The 18,527-nt window shown below is 38.7% G+C and overlaps 1 protein-coding gene across 2 annotated transcripts in view; it reads left to right on the plus strand.

Annotated features, from left to right (window-relative positions):
• The window catches only part of deltaCOP (coatomer subunit delta), a 113,166-nt gene that overhangs the window by 74,329 nt on the left and 20,310 nt on the right, over positions 1-18,527 (plus strand). For both annotated transcript variants that reach the window (XM_067151216.2, XM_068228600.1), the window contains 2 exons: positions 1,130-1,241; positions 6,286-6,487. In XM_067151216.2, coding sequence (XP_067007317.2) covers positions 1,130-1,241; positions 6,286-6,487 — 314 coding nt within the window. The remainder of the gene's footprint in view (positions 1-1,129; positions 1,242-6,285; positions 6,488-18,527) is intronic.

The following is an 18,527-nucleotide window of genomic DNA, read 5'->3' on the forward strand; positions in this document are numbered from 1 at the left end:
AAATTTCCTTTCCTTCGTTAACGTTGCTATCTGTGATGGCTAGCACATCGTTGACGTAACGTGTCCAGTATTTTATAGCTTTTATCTTATCTATTATGTTTGTGTGTTCTAAGTGGTCCATATATATGATCGCCAGAATACTAGTGGATGGTGGTGCTCCCATAGGTAAAACCTTAGATTTTATTCTCAAAAATGAAATAATTTTAATAGGCCTAATGAAGGCGGGGCTGAGGGATTCGGGAATACATATGTTTGTATTGAAAAGGTGGACCTTAATAATAAAATATTTAAATACTATTGTAATCACAGTTCAATACAGATCTATCATAATGAAAGTTATATCTTTTAATTGTTACCTAAAGCCAGTATTTAAAAAGGAAAGAGGACATTCTGAGGTTTAATACAAAGAAGTGTCGAATTGACATTGGTAACTGGAAGGATGTAGCATCTGATTGGCCAATGTGGTGACATTTTTGCCTCAAATACATGGGCTCTCTCATCATCAATCTATGTCTTCTCAGCCCCTGCCCCCCAACAAGCTTGTTTTCACTTCCCATTCACTGCCCTAATGACAGAAGATCTTTCAAGATGTCCTCTCAACAAATGTTAATGCTGGAAAGCAGTAACAAGCTCATCGGGGATGTAGAAAACTGGGACTCATGAGGGGAGAGTCCATCTATTTGAAAATGGAAGTATATAAAGGTGTGTACATTGTCCTTTTGTGTTTTCCTGAAATTATTAAACTGAATACATCTTGTTATTCTGCCCAGGTTGTAAAATATAATGGCGTGAGGATAAAAAAGATTTGGGAAGTAGTAAATATTACTTTTTTCTTTCTGGTATTTAGTTTAAAAAGGATATCAAAATGTACAGTAAATTATTATACATACATATAATCCTGAATGCCATGTACATAGCCTTCTGAATATTTAATTCAAATTCAGTATTTGGAGTTTTCAAAGATTCAATTCTTTTGCATCTGTAATTCACTTGTTATGTTTGAAAAATATGTAACCTGAATATTATTGCATATAGAACAAGCTGAAGATGGTAAAATCAAATTAAATAAGACTTGCATTAATGTTAGGACCTATTTGTATACAGTTTCAAAGGATTTTTGTTGTTGCAGTAAACTGTTGGCCTTCAGAAAATGGGCAGGGAGGCTGTGATGTGAACATAGAATATGAATTAGATCATGAAGATATGGAATTGAATGATGTTTGCATAACCATCCCATTACCGTAAGTGTTTTTCCTCTTTACTGTTTAACTACTAGTATATAAACTTTGGTATACTGATATGTGTTGGTGATTGTTTTATAAGGAAGTTCAATAATTGTTGGGCTGAGTAGCTCAGATGGATGAGGCACTGGCCTTCTGACCCCAACTTGGCAGTTCGATCCTGGCTCAGTCTGGTGGTATTTGAAGGTGCTCAAATACCATCAGCCTCGTGTCGATAGATTGACTGGCACATAAAAGAATTCCTGCAGTACCAAATTCAGGCACCTTGGCGTCTCCAAAAACCGAAAAGTAGTTAGTGGGGTGTAAAGCTGCTATTATTATTATTGTTATTGTTAGTACAACCATTTATCTAGAGCCTTCTGCTTTTTCTTGGCCCGAAATGCTTTCTGTGTTGTTCTTGCTGGTGAGGGACAGTGTGTAAACACTGTGTAGGATGATCTGTTGTGATTAGGATCGGTCTTGTATGGTCTCTAATGGCATCTGCAATTGCTTCAGGTCATATTTCACTGAAGTGGTCCACTTGTTCGTGGATGCTTTCCCTTTACCTGTCATGGTGAGAATCCTGTTAGTAAGTGTGTAGGGGTTCATTCGTGTCAGGGGTCTGTAGAAGATTAGTCCCCTTTCCCTCGTGGATAATTAAGTCTTCCTGGTGTTCGTAGAGCTCATTGCTGTGCCTAATCCTGTATATGCCATCTTATTTTATGGACCCTACTTTTCTCCTCAGAATTCCTTTCTGAGAGTTCTAATTTCCTGAGTGGAGCACTTCCTATTCATCAAGAGACATTTAGAGGTGTAGAGTAGAAAGTCTTGCTGTTAACTTGTAATGCTTTAGCTTGAGGTTCTTGGAGATGTACTTGGAGGTGTAAATATTCCTGCTCAAGTGGTAGGCACTCTCTAATTTGGCGCATCTATAGCCAGGGTCTCACTCTTGTTTACTGAAATCCACTCTCGTAGGAACTTAATGTATTGTAGTGTATTCTAGTGGAATTATAGATGGAGGCTCCCTTTACATTAGTTATGAACTCAGTTTTATGTACGCTGACTTTTGACCTTCAAGCCGGTCTTAGCTGCTATGCTGTAGCTAGTGGGTAGCCTCCTTTGTGTTTTTGGTGTATTAGGTGAGATAGTCAAGAAAGGGTAGACAGGGTACATTGAGGTTGTCTTTCCAAGTCATACAAAGAGATAAACAAGAAAAGGTGCACATGATAGGACAAACACAGTGGCAGGGGAGGGGAAGGGGAGCAACAGTAAGAGGAAGCAAGGACAAACATGAAAACACAAAAGGACAAAGATATTTTTCACATCTTTGTACACTACCATCTTTTCAGTCCAGTTCCTGTTGGTAATGTGGCTGCCCATTTCCAGATAACCTTCTCTAGCATGTAGTTACAGAAATTGCAAGAGAGGCTGTCTCCTTGCCTAACTCTTTGGGGAACTCAACTGAACTAGTCAGTCATTGTTCCGGTCTAGAAAGCCAAGAATAACAGGTGAGAGGATTTGTCGCACTGGCCACATAGAACTTTATAATACGCAAGCCTCTGGGCTGAGCAGAGGTTGCTTGGTAGGCCAAGACTCATTTGATTTACGTTGCACTGATACAGATAGGTCTTAGGGCGACTAGGGGATGAGAAATGGCTGGGACTGGGAAGAAAGTGACTATGGCTTTAATTAAGGTACAGCCCCAGCATTTGCCTGGTGTAAAATGGGAAACCACAGAAAACCATCTTCAGGGCTGCCAACAATGGGGTTTGACCCACTATCTCCTGAATGCAAGCTCACGGCCAACTTGCTTGTGGTATTATTCTGAGTACCATGTGTGTTTTTCTTATATAGGTATTTCTATTAAGAGCCGTTTACAGATACACTCAAAAGCCCCCCCTCCCCCCCAAAAAATCTGCTTGTCATATTTCTTTTTTGTTTTACAAGCAACGAGACATCCTGTTCATATGATGCAACACAGCTGTCTAACATTACAGTGTTGTGCTTGCACTCATACTTGATTGGTGTCCGTAAAACATCAGGAAGTTTGAGCTCTGCTTTAGCTTCCACCAGTTATTGCTTCAGCTTGTAGCAAACCTATACTCTGGTCCATGAGAGTTGGATTCTGACGTTTAGTGCCACCGGCGAGGAAAAGTTTACTAATGCTACTTGAAAATGTTCTGTTGCTATGGCAGCGATAACAGCAATGCCACATTTAAGGAAGCTATCACCACGTGGTTTGGCTTGCTCTTATTCACTTTTGTGATATTATTTGGAATGGTACTGTGTTAGTTGTTGCTGCTTTATGTATTTACGTGTTTGCTGAATATCATTTTCATTGTTAGTTAATCAGTGGCTAGTTGTACAGTTCTATTCTGTATTGCGAACATGTGCATTTTTATTGAGGTTATTGTCATAAACTGATGATTTTGGAAATTATGAAATCTCACATTTATCAGCAGTGATGTATTCTGTCTTAAATGCTGCCCAAAGTTTATTGAATTGCAGTAGGCCTACGTGTTTTATTAAACACTCAACCTGTACGAAAGGGTGATATGCCGCAGATGGAGGTAACTATGACAACGCAGCGTACTTCGTAGTTACTGCTTTCGCCGCTCAAATGTCAGACTCCAACTCTCGTGGGCCCAACTATAATAATATGACACACAACTGTATTGTACTCCTGATGCTGAATGTGTACCCGTGCGGCAGCTTCTGATCCCAAAACTTGGCCCTCGCTAGTGATAATAGGAGTTGTCGGTTGGCCTGTCCTGGTGATAATGAGGGTTGTCAGTTGGTTTCTTTCCTCTGGACACAACGGGCACATACCGTTTAAAAGGCAAGTGAGCACTGTCAAGAGCAGGGTTGTCATATTTTGCGTCAGTTATTTAAACATGTTAGCATTTAATTTATTCTTAAGACAAATATAAATATAAAAACCAGATCATGAACCACAGCACAAACCAATATCACAGAATATTTTGTTTAATGCACAACGTGTGCAGTGGTCGCAGATGTTAAGAAGGAAGGAAGAAAGAAAAAATGAAAAACGGAAGGAATTGGCAAATAAACTTGACAGAGAACTTTCAAATAGTCGTAAATGATCGCCATTAGCTATTTTAAATACAAATAGCAGGTCTCCCTAAATACTATGCTTGAATTCACATCAGAGTAAACCTATTCAAATTTTACTTTTATGCAGCTAATATCAGTGTCTCGCTTTCAGTAAAGAAAGGAAAAGGAAAATCACGCATTATGGACTGGGTAGATAATATATTTTCAGAATGAGTAATCAGAGATTGACCAAAAGAATTCTGAACCTTGCCCTATCAATGAAATTTAAAAAACAGTTGTCTGGTCGAAATTGGAAAAGACCTTCAGGAAATAGGCATCACAGATGACCTTAGACAGATCTAAGTTCAGAAAATTAGTCTACAATCACCGCTTTAAACATCATCCAAGCACTACCACCTACAAAACCTGCCCAGAAAATCGCAAGTAAAGCCACAGCGGGAAGATGATGAGATTTTGGGAACAGAAAAAGGCAATGACAGCAGCTAAATAAGTTCAATCACGCTTCTTAGTCCTTGCCTACGTTGCTCTTCGTAACGTATTCGTATGCATTACATACCGGCCGTTGACTTTCCTTAAAGTTTTAGTCTCCTTTTTTTTCTTCGCAGATCTACTACTACTTGGTTGAATATCACTCGTGGGCACCGAATCATCACTATTTGGTCGAGTATCAGTACTACTGATGCTTGGTTGAGGATCGTTTGTGTGCACTGACATATTTAATTCAGGATCTTATGGTGCGTTCATTTCCAGGTTTGATTCCCACAGCCTCCACATCATTGCATGAAGCTCAGTGAAAAGCAATACACTTCACAAATATTAATGAAGCAAATATTACAAGACTTTCAATCAGTGAACAAAGCACGTGCAAATTGTCTGAGTTGGAAAAAGAGACTGACGTTTATTTAATAAGACGTGCATTGGCAACAGAGCTGTAAGGATTTCTGTTGGGGAATGAGAACTTCCATTTTAAAGCCCACTAACCAAACCAAACCCCATGGCACTACAGCCCTTGAACGGCCTTGGCCTACCAAGCGACCGTTGCTCAGCCCGAAGGCCTGCAGATTACGAGGTGTTGTGTGGTCAGCACAACGAATCCTCTCGGTCGTTATTCTTGGCTTTCTAGACCAGGGCCGCTATCTCACCGTCAGATAGCTCCTCAATTCTAATCACGTAGGCTGAGTGGACCTCGAACCAGCCCTCAGGTACGGGTAAAAATCCCTGGCCTGGCCGGGAATCGAACCCGGGGCCTCCGGATAAGAGGCAGGCACGCTACCCCTACACCACGGGGCCGACTTTAAAGCCCACTACCATCATAAAATCTCCTGCTGGGCAAAGAAGTGGCCGAGAGGTCAAACGTTTGCCGAACTGTTTGGATGCCGATAGGTATGCTTTGCCTGTCTCAGCTATACCTGGATGTTGTATCCTATCACTTCTCCCTATTTTTATGTGTGAATAGCTTTTTAAATAGTTTTCAGTTTTGAACTTCTGATGAACTTGTGTTTTTTTTTGTTTTGTTTTTTTTTCAAAACGTTGCTACAGTTTCTTTGTATTTTATAGTGTTTGTACTAATTTCTGAGTCATATCGACAGTATTGAAGGTTTTTGTAACAAGGTGCTCATTAGTCTTGAAATAATACAAGTGGTCATGTTACCTTGTTAATACCTCCTCATAAATTCCAGACTGAACTTTACTTGTATTGGTATGTGGGTATTTACCTGTGAAGTGATGCAAAGAGTAGATTTCCTTTTATGAATTTTGTAGAAACTAGAAAAAATGTGTACGTTTTTGTTTTGTTTTTTACCCAAGCATAAATTTTCTTCATTCAATCTTAAGATATTTTACTTGATTTGATATTTATATTTCACCTTCATATTAAGCACTGTAGGCTATTAATCTATAAATTTGCTTTGGTGTTTTTTATCATTGTGATAATATGTAATTCAGGCAGATTAACAATAATAAATGATGTTTTATGACTTTATTATTGTAGAATTGGCAGTACACCCGTTGTAAACGAGTATGATGGTGAATACACGCATGATCCTCGCAAAAATGTTCTTCTGTGGACATTACCCATTATAGATTCTTCAAACAAATCTGGAGCTCTTGAATTCAGCGTTACAGCATTACCTGGGGATTTTTATCCTGTAACAGTCCATTTTGTATCAAAACGTTCTTATGCTGATCTGAAGGTAAGTTTTGTCATCTATAACCTACATTAATGACTGCATAAAGAGTACACCTCAGTTTATGTTGTAAAGTTAGAACTAAATTTTCATGACAAGTGAATTTCAAGTTATATTTAATGTTTAACTGAACAGCTTATATTTCAGAATGTTAATGCTGTAAAACGTGTTTTCAAACTATTATGGTTCGAAGCATCTGTTTCACCTTATGGTATATTGTGGCACATCCGGCCTGCTTTAGAAAAATTTTCATGCACTAGAGAGCAGTCCTAATAAATCATGAACCATATTGTCGTGGAAAAAACTTTAGACACCTGAGTTTATACATTAATAAAACGTTTATCCTTTGTCCCACACAGAAACAAGCTGCACCAAAATTTAGCTTATTTTATTCTACATTTAATTATGTGTAGTAGGAATTTTTATTGTCCGCCTCTGTGGTGTAGTGGTTAGTGTGATTAGCTGCCACCCCTGGAGACCCGGGTTTGATTCCCGGCTCTGCTACAAAATTTGAAAAGTGGTATGAGGGCTGGAAATGGGGCCACTCAGCCTTGGGAGGTCAGCTGAGTAGAGGTTGGTTCGATTCCCACCTCAGCCATCCTGGAAGTGGTTTTCCGTGGTTTCCCACTTCTCCTGCAGGCAAATGCCGGGATGGTACCTAACTTAAGGCCACGGCTGCTTCCTTTCCTCTTCCTTGTCTATCCCTTCCAATCTTCCCATCCCCCACCATTGCCTCTGTTCAGCATAACAGGTGAGACCGCCTGGGCAAGGTACTGGTCGTCCTCCCCAGTTGTATCCCCGACCCAATGTCTCGCGCTCCAAAAAGGAATTTTTATCATACCAAGTTAAAATTTTAACACATGTTGAACGAAAATATGTTGATATTTTTTTCATTTCCAATGGAGTGCTTAGTTTGAAAATTCATAACTTTAAAAGAATTGATCTGATCGTTACCAAACATTAATAAGTTTTAAAGTAACTGTCTACCAAGTTTTTATTTCATCTGATATTTGTGAAAAAAGTTGTTTAAATTTTGTGGAACAACGTTTTCTCATTACTGGGTGGTAGCCATAAACAATTCGGCTTGTTATGAAGCTCATGAAAATCATCATCATCATCATCATCATCATCATCATCATCATCAATGTCCCACTTCAGTTGCCTGGGTGTGGTTAACAAGCCTCCTCTACTCCTTTCTATCCTTCCACTTTTCCTGTTCCATTACTTCTGCCACATCCAATCCAGCTTCTCTTATGTCCTTCCAAATCTGATCCATCCACCTTCTTCTTGGTCTTCCAACTGGTCTCTTTCCCTTAACTTCTCAACTTCTCTTCCCAATTCCCTTCTCGCTACCCATTCCTTTCCCATTTTTTTACATGCCCGAACCATCTCAATCTTGCTTTCTGTATCTTCTGTACTAACGGTTCTATATTTTGCTCTTCTCTGACTTTAATATTTTGAATTCTATCTCTTGTCTTTTTAACTGATGTTCTTAAAAATTTCATTTCTGCTGCTTGGATCTTATTATCTCAAAGTGCCAGCTATTACGGATTTCACTTCCCGAAAATTATTACGGAAAAGCAACTTTATCACTATAAAAATGAATTTCTATGAAAAATAAAAATAAAAAAAAGTTTCAATTCCTTAGAGCATTATTGGTCAACCCTCCTCGTTTGAGTGTTTGTAAGTTGGCAACTAAACATATTTGGCGGTTATTTGGTCGTCACTTCCTTTTGTTTCCCGTGAGCATTGTGAAATCACGGCCAACTACATACCGTATTTCACGGCATAATCGTCGCACTTTTTATACCAAAATTTTCGAAAACAATTGTAGGGTGCGACCATTATACGATGAATATTTAATACCAGTATTTGTATTACTCAAAAAATGTATTTATAACTAAATTGTATTTGATACAAATTTAAGATGCACGTAATACTCGCGTTTATACATCGAAATAATTAAAATAGTCTAAAACAAAATTCATAATTTTTCGCAACAATTCGGCGAACGTTTTTCCAACCTGAAAATAAAAATGAACGTATTAAGTTAATTTGTCATTAATTTGAGTATTATAGTTAAAATATTACACTTGCAAAAAATTATCGCTTTGTTGTGAAATGCGGACTTACCGGTACGCAATTTATTCCAAATCTTCGGTGTCGCTATCGCAGGTTTCGCTATCTGATGCGCCGTCCTCGCCTCTGTTAATACCAGTATCAGATTCTTCGTCTCCCTGCCACACTGCGTCATCTTCGGAACCGTCTAGTGCATTCGAAATCCCAGTCCTTTTGAAGCTCTTGGAGACTAGTTCAGGTGGTATAAGATCCCACGAGCGTAACAAGTCCAAGGGTGGACGCCTGATATTTCCGGCGGGCGTCAATTGCTGATCGCCGCTCATCATCCACTCGTTGTAAAATCGACGTAAGCGGTCTTTAAAGGGTTTAACACATACGTCTAGTGGCTGCAAAGCAGATGTTAGGCCACCAGGAATGACTATCTGTCGTGTCTTATTTGTAGTGAGAATTTGCTTCACTTCGTTCACGAGGTGACCTCGGAAACTATCTAAAACAAGCAGAGCTGGTTGTTTTAGTAGTGCACCAGGTCTTCTATTCCACACAGTTTTAACCCAATCCAGCATGAGTTCTACGTCCATCCAACCCTTTGGTTGCACTCGTACATGAATTCCACGGGGAAACTGTATATTCTTAGGCGGCATATGATGTAAGGCGGCAACTTTCTCCCGTCAGCTGTAATGGCTAGCATTGCTGTTCATCGCAACTTCTCACTACCGCTGGTTTTCATTAATACACTCCGTGATCCTTTTAGCGCAATAGTGCTGTTGCGAGGCATATCAAAAAAGATTGGAGTCTGATCGGCATTACCGATTTGAGAAAGCAAGTACGAAGTTTCCTTGCGCAAATGTATGACAAATCGGTGAAAATTTACAATCTTGTCCGTGTAATCAGCAGGCAACTTTTGGCTTAGTGTTGTTCTCCTTCGCACTGACAGATTGTGTCGTCGCATGAACCCCTTAATCCACCCACGAGTCGCCTTAAACTGAGTTACCGGTATGTTGTGTTTGCGCGCTACCTCCTGTCCCTTAATTTGTAACATTTCATATGATACACTGCAGCCATTTTTACGTATTTCACTGACGTACCTAAACACTTCTTCGTCAATTATAGGAAACTTCCCTGTTTTAGGACCTCTAAACGCGCGTCTAGAAGGGTTTGTGCTTTTTTAGCTTGTTTTTTACTTTCCGCCAGTCACGCACCAACTTTTCACTCACAGAAAATTTTCTTTCTCCAGCTCTGTTCCCGTGCTGTTCAGCGAAGGCAATTACGCTTAGCTTGAAGCCCGCAGAATAGTTTCTATATTTACCCATAATCGCTTATAAATGCTTCACATGTTAATGTTTTGCGATATAAATGACTTTCCGTAATTGTTCACTATTAAAACAAATTATTTCTGCAAACACCCAAAACACAAATTAAAAACTTAAATTCTCACGCACACATGTCTACAGTAATCACGTAAATCTGAAACAAATAAATGCATCTGTGATCTGTCCATTCCAGAGCAGCCAATACTGTTAGGCAGCAAGGAAGCATGCAACAATTTATCAGTTTAGCTCGTTGGTTGCGACACACTACTGCGCTTGCGCAAAGATCGCAAACCGGAGCTCTAGCTAGCGCGGTGTAGATCTACTGTATAGTTGACTGTATTCCGAGACGTCAGTAACAAACATTCATTTTTTTCAATTTCTTTTAAACATACGGCAATTAGGTTAATATTTCTTCCCAGTTATTGATGATTTTACATTACATTACTGACGAGTTTATAAAATAAAACTTGAATAGCATTGGATAATAATTATCTTGACTGCTTGGATAAAAGTTTTCATCCCATGCCCGGACACTTATGACGTAGTAGTAAGATAAGAGTCTAGCGATGACAACTGAGACATCGTAAATAATTCGGCTGAATAATTCCGTGGAAATCTGCGTTATCGTCTTGGATTTCACTTCGTGCGCAATAACACAGGAGCCGGCCCCATGGTGTAGGGGTAGCGTGCTTGCCTCTTACACGGAGGCCTCGGGTTCAATTCACGGCCGGGTCAGGGAATTTTACCTGTATCTGAGGGCTGGTTCGAGGTCCATTCAATCTACCTAGCCGGTATTTCCTGGCGACGTTGCCGATAAGCGATAACTTACAGCCTTACGTATTTCAAATGGGAACTCATAATATGTAGGTGGTTAATAAATAGTACACTGTCTAGCGACCACGTTGTCAAACTGCCGATAGTCTACCGGTAAGCCATGCGTCGTACATATACCGGTATTATTTATTTATACGTTGTGCAACTTGTCGCAAACGTGACTGTGTTGCCAAATTGCCCATAAACCATACACGTATTTAAATTGCGCATTCATGTGCAACTTACGTTGCAGTTCCATTTACCTTTTAACCAGATTAGTGAACAAAATTTGGACGTGCGACGATTATGTAATTAATCTCTTTGTTGTTTGCATAGATGTGACTGGTATGTTTAGTGCATTTCAATTCTAATTATCCTAGTCGTTGATTCGAAAAGAAGTGATGGGTTTGGTAAAATGAAGCGGAGCGATTGTCAAATTGTCTAGCAGAAATATAGAGACCATTACACAAACGAATGACCATTCCTACTTGCTTCACTTGTTAGTGAAAACCACGTGTTCTGCAGTGTGTGTTTGTGCGATTTCTCTGTGGCTCACTGTGGACGAGATGATTGCAGAAGACACATAGAATCCAAGAAACATCACACATACGGTGAATAAAATTACGAAACCAGTCTGTTTCATCGTTCTTCGTAAAAAATAATGAAACTGCGATGACAAATGCTGAATTGCTGTTCACATTATTTTTTTGGAGCATAATATTCCATTATCAGTTTCAGACCACTCTGGAAATTTATTTAGATCATTGTTTCCCGACTAAAATATCTCAGAAATATGGTTGTGCAAGAACTAAAACCTCTGCTTTAAATCAATACACGGCACCTGAGGCAAAAAAGGAAATAAGTGAACTTTTGCAAATAACGCCTTTTTCTTTGGCTACTGATGGTAGTACGGGTTCAGATGCGGTTGAACTTATCCTATAGTTGTCTCTTTCTTTAATGCCCAGAGGGGCATTTTAGAGAGTACTGACAACACAGGTGAGGAAATTTTCTGTTATTAATAGTCTTCTTTATCCATTCCATGGGAAAATTGGATTTCTTTTTCAGCTGACAATACATACACAATGATAGGGGCAAATAAAGGTGTCACCAAATTTGTGAAGGACAGGCATTCTTCTGTTTATGTCCCGAGTTGTTCATGTCATCTCTTACACATCTGTGCACAAAAAGGAGCAGCCCACTTACCAGTCAATGTAGAGAATTTTTTTGATTTGGTTATATTACTGTCTTGATAAGAGTTCTAAAAGGCAAAACACGTTGAAAGTATATCAGGCTGTTTGTGGCACAGAGGGTCACAACATTTTGAAATATGTTAGTACCCGTTGGCTCTTGCTTCTTCAAGGAGTTCTTGAGCAGTGTGAAGCATTGACACTCATGTTTTGTAGTGAGCCCCACCATAAAAATGAGAGCCGAAGCAGTTTGAAACTGTAAAATCTTTCATACAAGACCCACACACAAACCTGTTTTGCTACTTTCTTCAGAGTACACGCTCGGTAAACCGGGCGAGTTGGTCGTGCGGTCAGGGGTGTGCAATTATGAGCTTGCATCCGGGAGACAGTGGGTTCGAATCCCACTGTCGGCAGCCCTGAAGATGGTTTTACGTGGTTTCCCATTTTCACACCAGGCAAATGCTGGGGCTGTACCTTAATTAAGGCCACGGCCGCTTCCTTCCAACTCCTAGGCGTTTCCTATCCCATTGTCGCCATAAGACCTATCTGAGTCGGTGCGACGTAAAGCCCCTAGCAGAAAGAAAAAAGAATTAAGGCCAAAGCCGCTTCCTTCCCACGCTTAGCCCTTTCCTATCCCATCGTCACCATAAGACCTGTCTGTGTCAGTGCAACGTAAAAGCCACTAGCAAAAAAAAAAAAAAGAAAAAAAAAAAAAAAAAGAAAAGAAATCAGTGAATTTATTTCTGCAGCAAGATTCTCCAGCCATACACCTTCTTAGGAGGAAACTTACTGGTCTTTTAACTGACCTATTTGGTCAGATTTTTTCAGCCGTGTTGTATTCAGTCAGAATCTATCTCGCTTTTGAGTGTTGAATTCAAGAGGAGAAAATACCAGAAAGCCAATGAGGACTTGGTAATTGGAGCAAAAGCGAGGGCAAACATGAAAAATAATGACTGTGATGGAGAGATGTTTTATAATTGGAGCAAAAGCCAGGGCATACTTGAAAGATAATGACTGTGATGGAGAAATGTTTTATAATTTTTATAATAAGGTCTCCTACTTTTTTTATTTCTACAATGGTTTACATCATTTTACTGCTTGAACATTTAGCTATTGTTCTACATAATCACCATTTCGGTCAAAGCATTTTTGTAGATGCTGTGACCGTTTTTGTATGCCCATGTCATACTAGCTCGCCGCCATGCTGTTCAGGAAGTTGTGTGTGGTGCTTCGGGAAACCTCAGGAACGAAAGTGCAGAGATCATCCAGGGTGATCCACCGATCTTCACGCATGATTTGCTCAACCCTCACGACTGTCTCAACAGAAATTGACGGTCTCCCTCTCCTTTGTTCGTTCATCGTGAATTTCAGTCCGACCGGCTGCAAACTCTCTACACCACTTAAACATTTTTGACATCCATGCACGACTCACCATACACTTCTGTTAATTGGCGATGGATTTCAGTCAGTTCGGTACCTGTTGCATTAAAAAACCAAATATCTGCACGCACTTCGCACTTGGCGGTAACATCCAACGGAGCTCCATTCTCAACGGCTGCCAAGCCAAGACTGTGTGCCTCAGCGCAGCGTGCGCATGTTTATATGCGAGCGCGGGAAACACTCTTCACAATATTGTGACCAATAGCCACACAAACAGAGTTCTGTATTTATTAAAAAAAAAAAAAAATAGGAGACCTTATTTTTGTGATTACCCTCATACTTTAGAATAGATTACTGTTGGGAAGGGCAAACGGGGCGCTTTGGATTTGACTCGTAAAATGTTTGTCGGCGGGGGGGGAGTTTAAGATGGTTTTACTGATAACCCACTTCAAAGGTTAGCACCTCTGCTATCTTGTCTATAATGTTAATTTTGTTCTCTTGGGTACTTTGTCATTCCATAAAAGCTCTTACTTAATGATAAAGTGTTGTACCTTTACTTAGTCTGTTATTAATTTCTGTGTTGATTTCATTACTTCCATTAATAATGCTACTTAGATATGTAAATTGTACTACATTATCTAACCGTTCTCAGTCTATGTTCACTTCACTTCCCTTTTTCTCTTTTCCACAGTACATGACTACAGTTTTCTTTTTACAAATTACCATTCCAAACTCCTTCAAATTTTCATTCCAAATGTCCAGTCTCCTTTGTACTTTTCTCCCTTTCCCCAAATCACATCATCTGCAAATACCAAAGCATTCACTTCATCACTACTGATACTCTATTTTACACGTTTTATGATTTCATCCATCAATATAATTAACATTAATGATGACAGTGCACTTCCTTGCATTTATTTATTTATTTATTTATTTATTTATTTATTTATTTATTTATTTATTTATTTATTTATTTATTTATTTATTTATTTATTATTTTTATTTATGTATTTAATTTTCATTTTTTATTTATTTATTTATTATTTTATTTATTTATTTAGTTAGTTATTTATTTAGTTATTTATTTATTTGGCGGGACTCAGGCTATGAAGCCTGCTATTCTGTCCAACCATACGTACACCTACATGAAGAGTTAAATGTACACTAAATAAATTACCTACAATTTAATACATTAAGGTATCAATTAAATGTTTTAATTAACTAATAACTTAGCTATGATCTAATCCTACTTATGTTATGAATAATTATTTGCTAACCAGGTTTGACACAGTTTCTTAACCCGATGAGTGCTTCGCCCGCCTATAGACGGGCTGACGCGGCCGGTCCACCAGTGCTACACCCGTCTATAGACGGTGAGCGGGAACTTTAATTTTTTTGAGTTTCCCGGTTCACTTTAGAGTGCAAATTTGATCTCTGACATGTTCAGCCATCTGTTGGGCATTATGTAGAACTAACTGATCAGAGATTATAGCTTCGGGAAGTAACTTGCATAGCTTTTGTAGACATCTGTGGAGTTCATCTGTGATGTAAACAAACATGGCCGAACAACAATTTAGTTGCTCTTGCAGCGATGTTATTTCGGATCACAGAATCTTTCAGTTATTAACCACAGCGGAAAGTGATGATGGAGATAATCATTTTAAGGAATCGTTAAGCGATTTTGAAAGTGAGAGTGATAGAGAGAGTGCCGAAAATATTGTGTGTGAGAGAGAAACAGAGCCTCCTTCTAAACGAAAGGAGAAAAACACTGTGAGTCAAAAGGTATTTTATCACTAATTTTGTGGCGGATGGATTACTTTTCTTCACGAGAGTTTCAGGTAACTGTGACAGGCTCTGAGGGCCAAGTAGTGTTTGATGACAACCCGAAAATCATTTATTTTTAGAAACTTTTGTGCCAGTGGAGTTGGTGCGGATAGAAGAACAAATCGGCATCACAAGCAACCAGTAGAAAACATGTAACTATCACCACATTCCAGGTTTGGAAAGTATTTTAAAATATCAACTTATATACTTCTAAGAAGTTACATGTATTAGTTACCTACAGATTTTAGGAAATAATATTATTTTAGGCTCTTTACTTTGTAGAAAGATAATGCACGCATGGGCACATAAGTGTAACTTTGTTTTCTCTCAAAATAATATTGAACATAAGTGTAGGATTTTCCATTTGCATTTAGAATTATAAACAACCAACATTTATAAACATTTTAAGCTAATCACCTCACTGATAAGTTAAAAATTGAGGCTTCTACAAATTTTTTTACATACGAATGAAAAAACTCAGCACTTAGGTACCATAAACAGTCAACCGGTAACTCAGCACTTAAAATGTTAAAGCGGAGGTAGTTTGATACGCTCCTAATTTCAGCAGGTTGGGAATTCCAAATTCAGCTGGCAGCGACTATAAATGATCTACTGTAGCCAGTTGAGCTGTGAATGCTTAGTACTGAGGTGGTAGGAATACTAGAAGGTGATGCTAGGTAATGGAATTGTGTGGCAAGATATTCAGGAGTGTTAAGGTTCAGTATACGATGTAACAGGGAAACAGGGTGTAAATTTTGTCGCTCTTAAGCGGATCCACGAAAGTCTTATCAAGTGCGGGAGAAATATGGTTAAACCTTGATATGTCTGAAATAAATCTAATATATGCATTATGTGCCTTTTGGAGCTTGATGGAAATGGAAGCGTTCAGGTTACTGTATACTACATCCCATTAGTCAAATATTGGCATTACCATACTTTGGATAAGCAATTTTCTTACATTTTGGGGGAGTATATCTCTGAGTTTCTTAAGGGAATGTAAGGAATAAAACACTTGCTGACATATACGTATTACATGATCGTTCCAACTAAGGTTCTTGTCCATTATCATCCCTAAGTTTTTAACTGTGTCTTTGAATTATAACTGAGTGCCTCTTAATGTTACTGGGTGGGTATGAACGTCTGTGAGGCATGTGTGGGTTTTTTGGGTAGCTAAAAGAATACACTGATTTTTGGGCATTGATTTTTTGTGCATGGTATCGGTCCACTTACATATTCTTTCTAGGTCATCATTCATATTATTTATTGCAGTCGGTAAGTCACGAGGTTGTGCATGTGTATATATTTCTAAGTCGTCTGCGTACCCATTATATTGACAATGTTTGAGACCTTTTTTTGTGTAAAATGCTTCAGAGTAACTACTACCTACTTGTACACTGCTCTTACTCTCATGATACAACATTTTTATCTTGTTAATTAATGATTTTGGTACATTGCTTTTCAGTAGGCATTGCCATACCTGTTTTCTCTTAACTGTATCATAAGCTTTTTCCAAATCCAAAAATATGAGGATGGTTTCCTTGTTCCTTTCTAGATATTTTTCCATTATCATTCGCACTGTAAATATCAAGTCTACTGTTGATCTATTCGATCTACAGCCATATTGTTCTTCCTCTGTTTTTCTATTATATCCCTCAGTCTTTTGTCTATGACTTTCTTAGTTATTTTTAGCCAATGTGATAATAGGGTTATACCTGTATAATTTTCACATTTCTTCTTATTTCCTTTTTTGAACAATGGTACAATGCTTCCTTGTTGCCAGTCTTCAAGTATCCTTTCAATCTTTCCATATGGCATTGAGGGCTCGGTATAGCCACTGTAGTCCAATGCTTCCTGCAGCCTTAATCATATCAGCATTGAATTCATCTTTTCCACTTTATCTTTGGTCATTGCCTTCACTGCTTTTTCAAGTTCCAATCATGTTATCGGGTTTTCTTCTTTTTCTCCATCTCTTATTTCCATTTTTTATCTCCTTCCTCCGGGCAGTCATCCTCATTGTAAAGTTATTCAAAATACAGTAGAACCTCAATAATTCAAAATCAGTTAATTCAAAATTTCGCCTAATTCGAACCAGCTCTCGTTCCCGGAAACATGAGGTACGGTTCTGCATGTTATTTAAATCGTTTAATTTGAAATACGGATAATTCGTAATTCGAAGAAAAATGTCGGTCCCATTACCGAAATTCAGACTTTTAATTCGAAACTGCCCTTACATTAAAAAAAGGGTAGTATTTTACAGAGTGATTTAAATTCAAAATTTCTCCGCGTCATGAAAGAACCCGTCTTCCGGAACGTGAAGGGGTAACTGCGCCCTTTCACCTACTTCGGCGTGTCTACATTGTGCTCCGTATCTGCTATGTTTGATTGGAATCGTAATTATTTTGTATTCGGCATTTTTAGGAACGCCACAATATCTTGTAGCAGGCAGTGTGCAGAGGGGTAGAATCCGCAAACACTGGTGATGCCGACAGTAGTTGGCGAAAAAGCGTGGCTTATAGTCTATAATCAATTTGTACGCACCAAACAATATTGTCAATGCCGATGAAACTGCATTGTTTGCTTGTTTGTTTTATTTTTTTAAATGCTGAGGCCAAACGGACTTACGGTTTTAAAGGAGAGAATTGCCAGCCGAGAAATGTACTGTGTTGCTATGCAGTGCACATGGAAGCGAGAGACTTCCTTCCCCTGTCATAGGAAAGTTTGTAAAGCCACGATGTTTTAAGGGCGTCGGGCACTTTCCATGCCAGTACACGGCATCGAAAAATGCAGACAGTACAGTAATCCAAAAGATAAAGCATTTGCACAGGAGAGCCAGAACAATTTTTCCTCGTCTTTGAATCATGTTTTCTTTCTTTTGATTTCATAGTGTGAGGTTATGTTTGCCAGTGAGTTATCCAAGTGCATTATTTGAATACTGTAGATGCATCTTGTTGGATACATTTTGGAAATAGTTTTTTCCATGACATTTGAAAAGTTTAAACTGATAATCGAGGTGATTGCATGCATTAATGGGTCTTAGAAGTGCCATGGCGGGAAATTGTACAAGTACAGAATAGTCACGGTACTGTTATAATGTGGACGGAAGCGAAAGACTTTCTCTCCTCGTCATAGGAAAGTTCGATAAGCCGTGATGATTTAAGGGCATTGGGTACATTCCGTGCAATCACGAGGCATCTAAAATGCATACAGTACAGTAATCCGATGAATAAAGCACTTGCACAGGGGAGCCAGTATAGATTTCTCCTAGTCTTTGAATCATGTTTCCTTTCTTTTGATTTCATTGCGTGAGGTTATGTTTGCTGGTGAGTTATCCATGTGCATTATTTGAATACTGTAAATGCATCTTGTTGGATACATTTTGGAAATAGTTTTTTCCATGACATTTGAGAGCTTTAAACTGTGAATCAAGGTTAATTCCATGCAGTAACTGGTCTT

This window comes from Anabrus simplex, chromosome 7, assembly GCF_040414725.1.
Source record: "Anabrus simplex isolate iqAnaSimp1 chromosome 7, ASM4041472v1, whole genome shotgun sequence".
Lineage (NCBI taxonomy): Eukaryota > Metazoa > Arthropoda > Insecta > Orthoptera > Tettigoniidae > Anabrus > Anabrus simplex.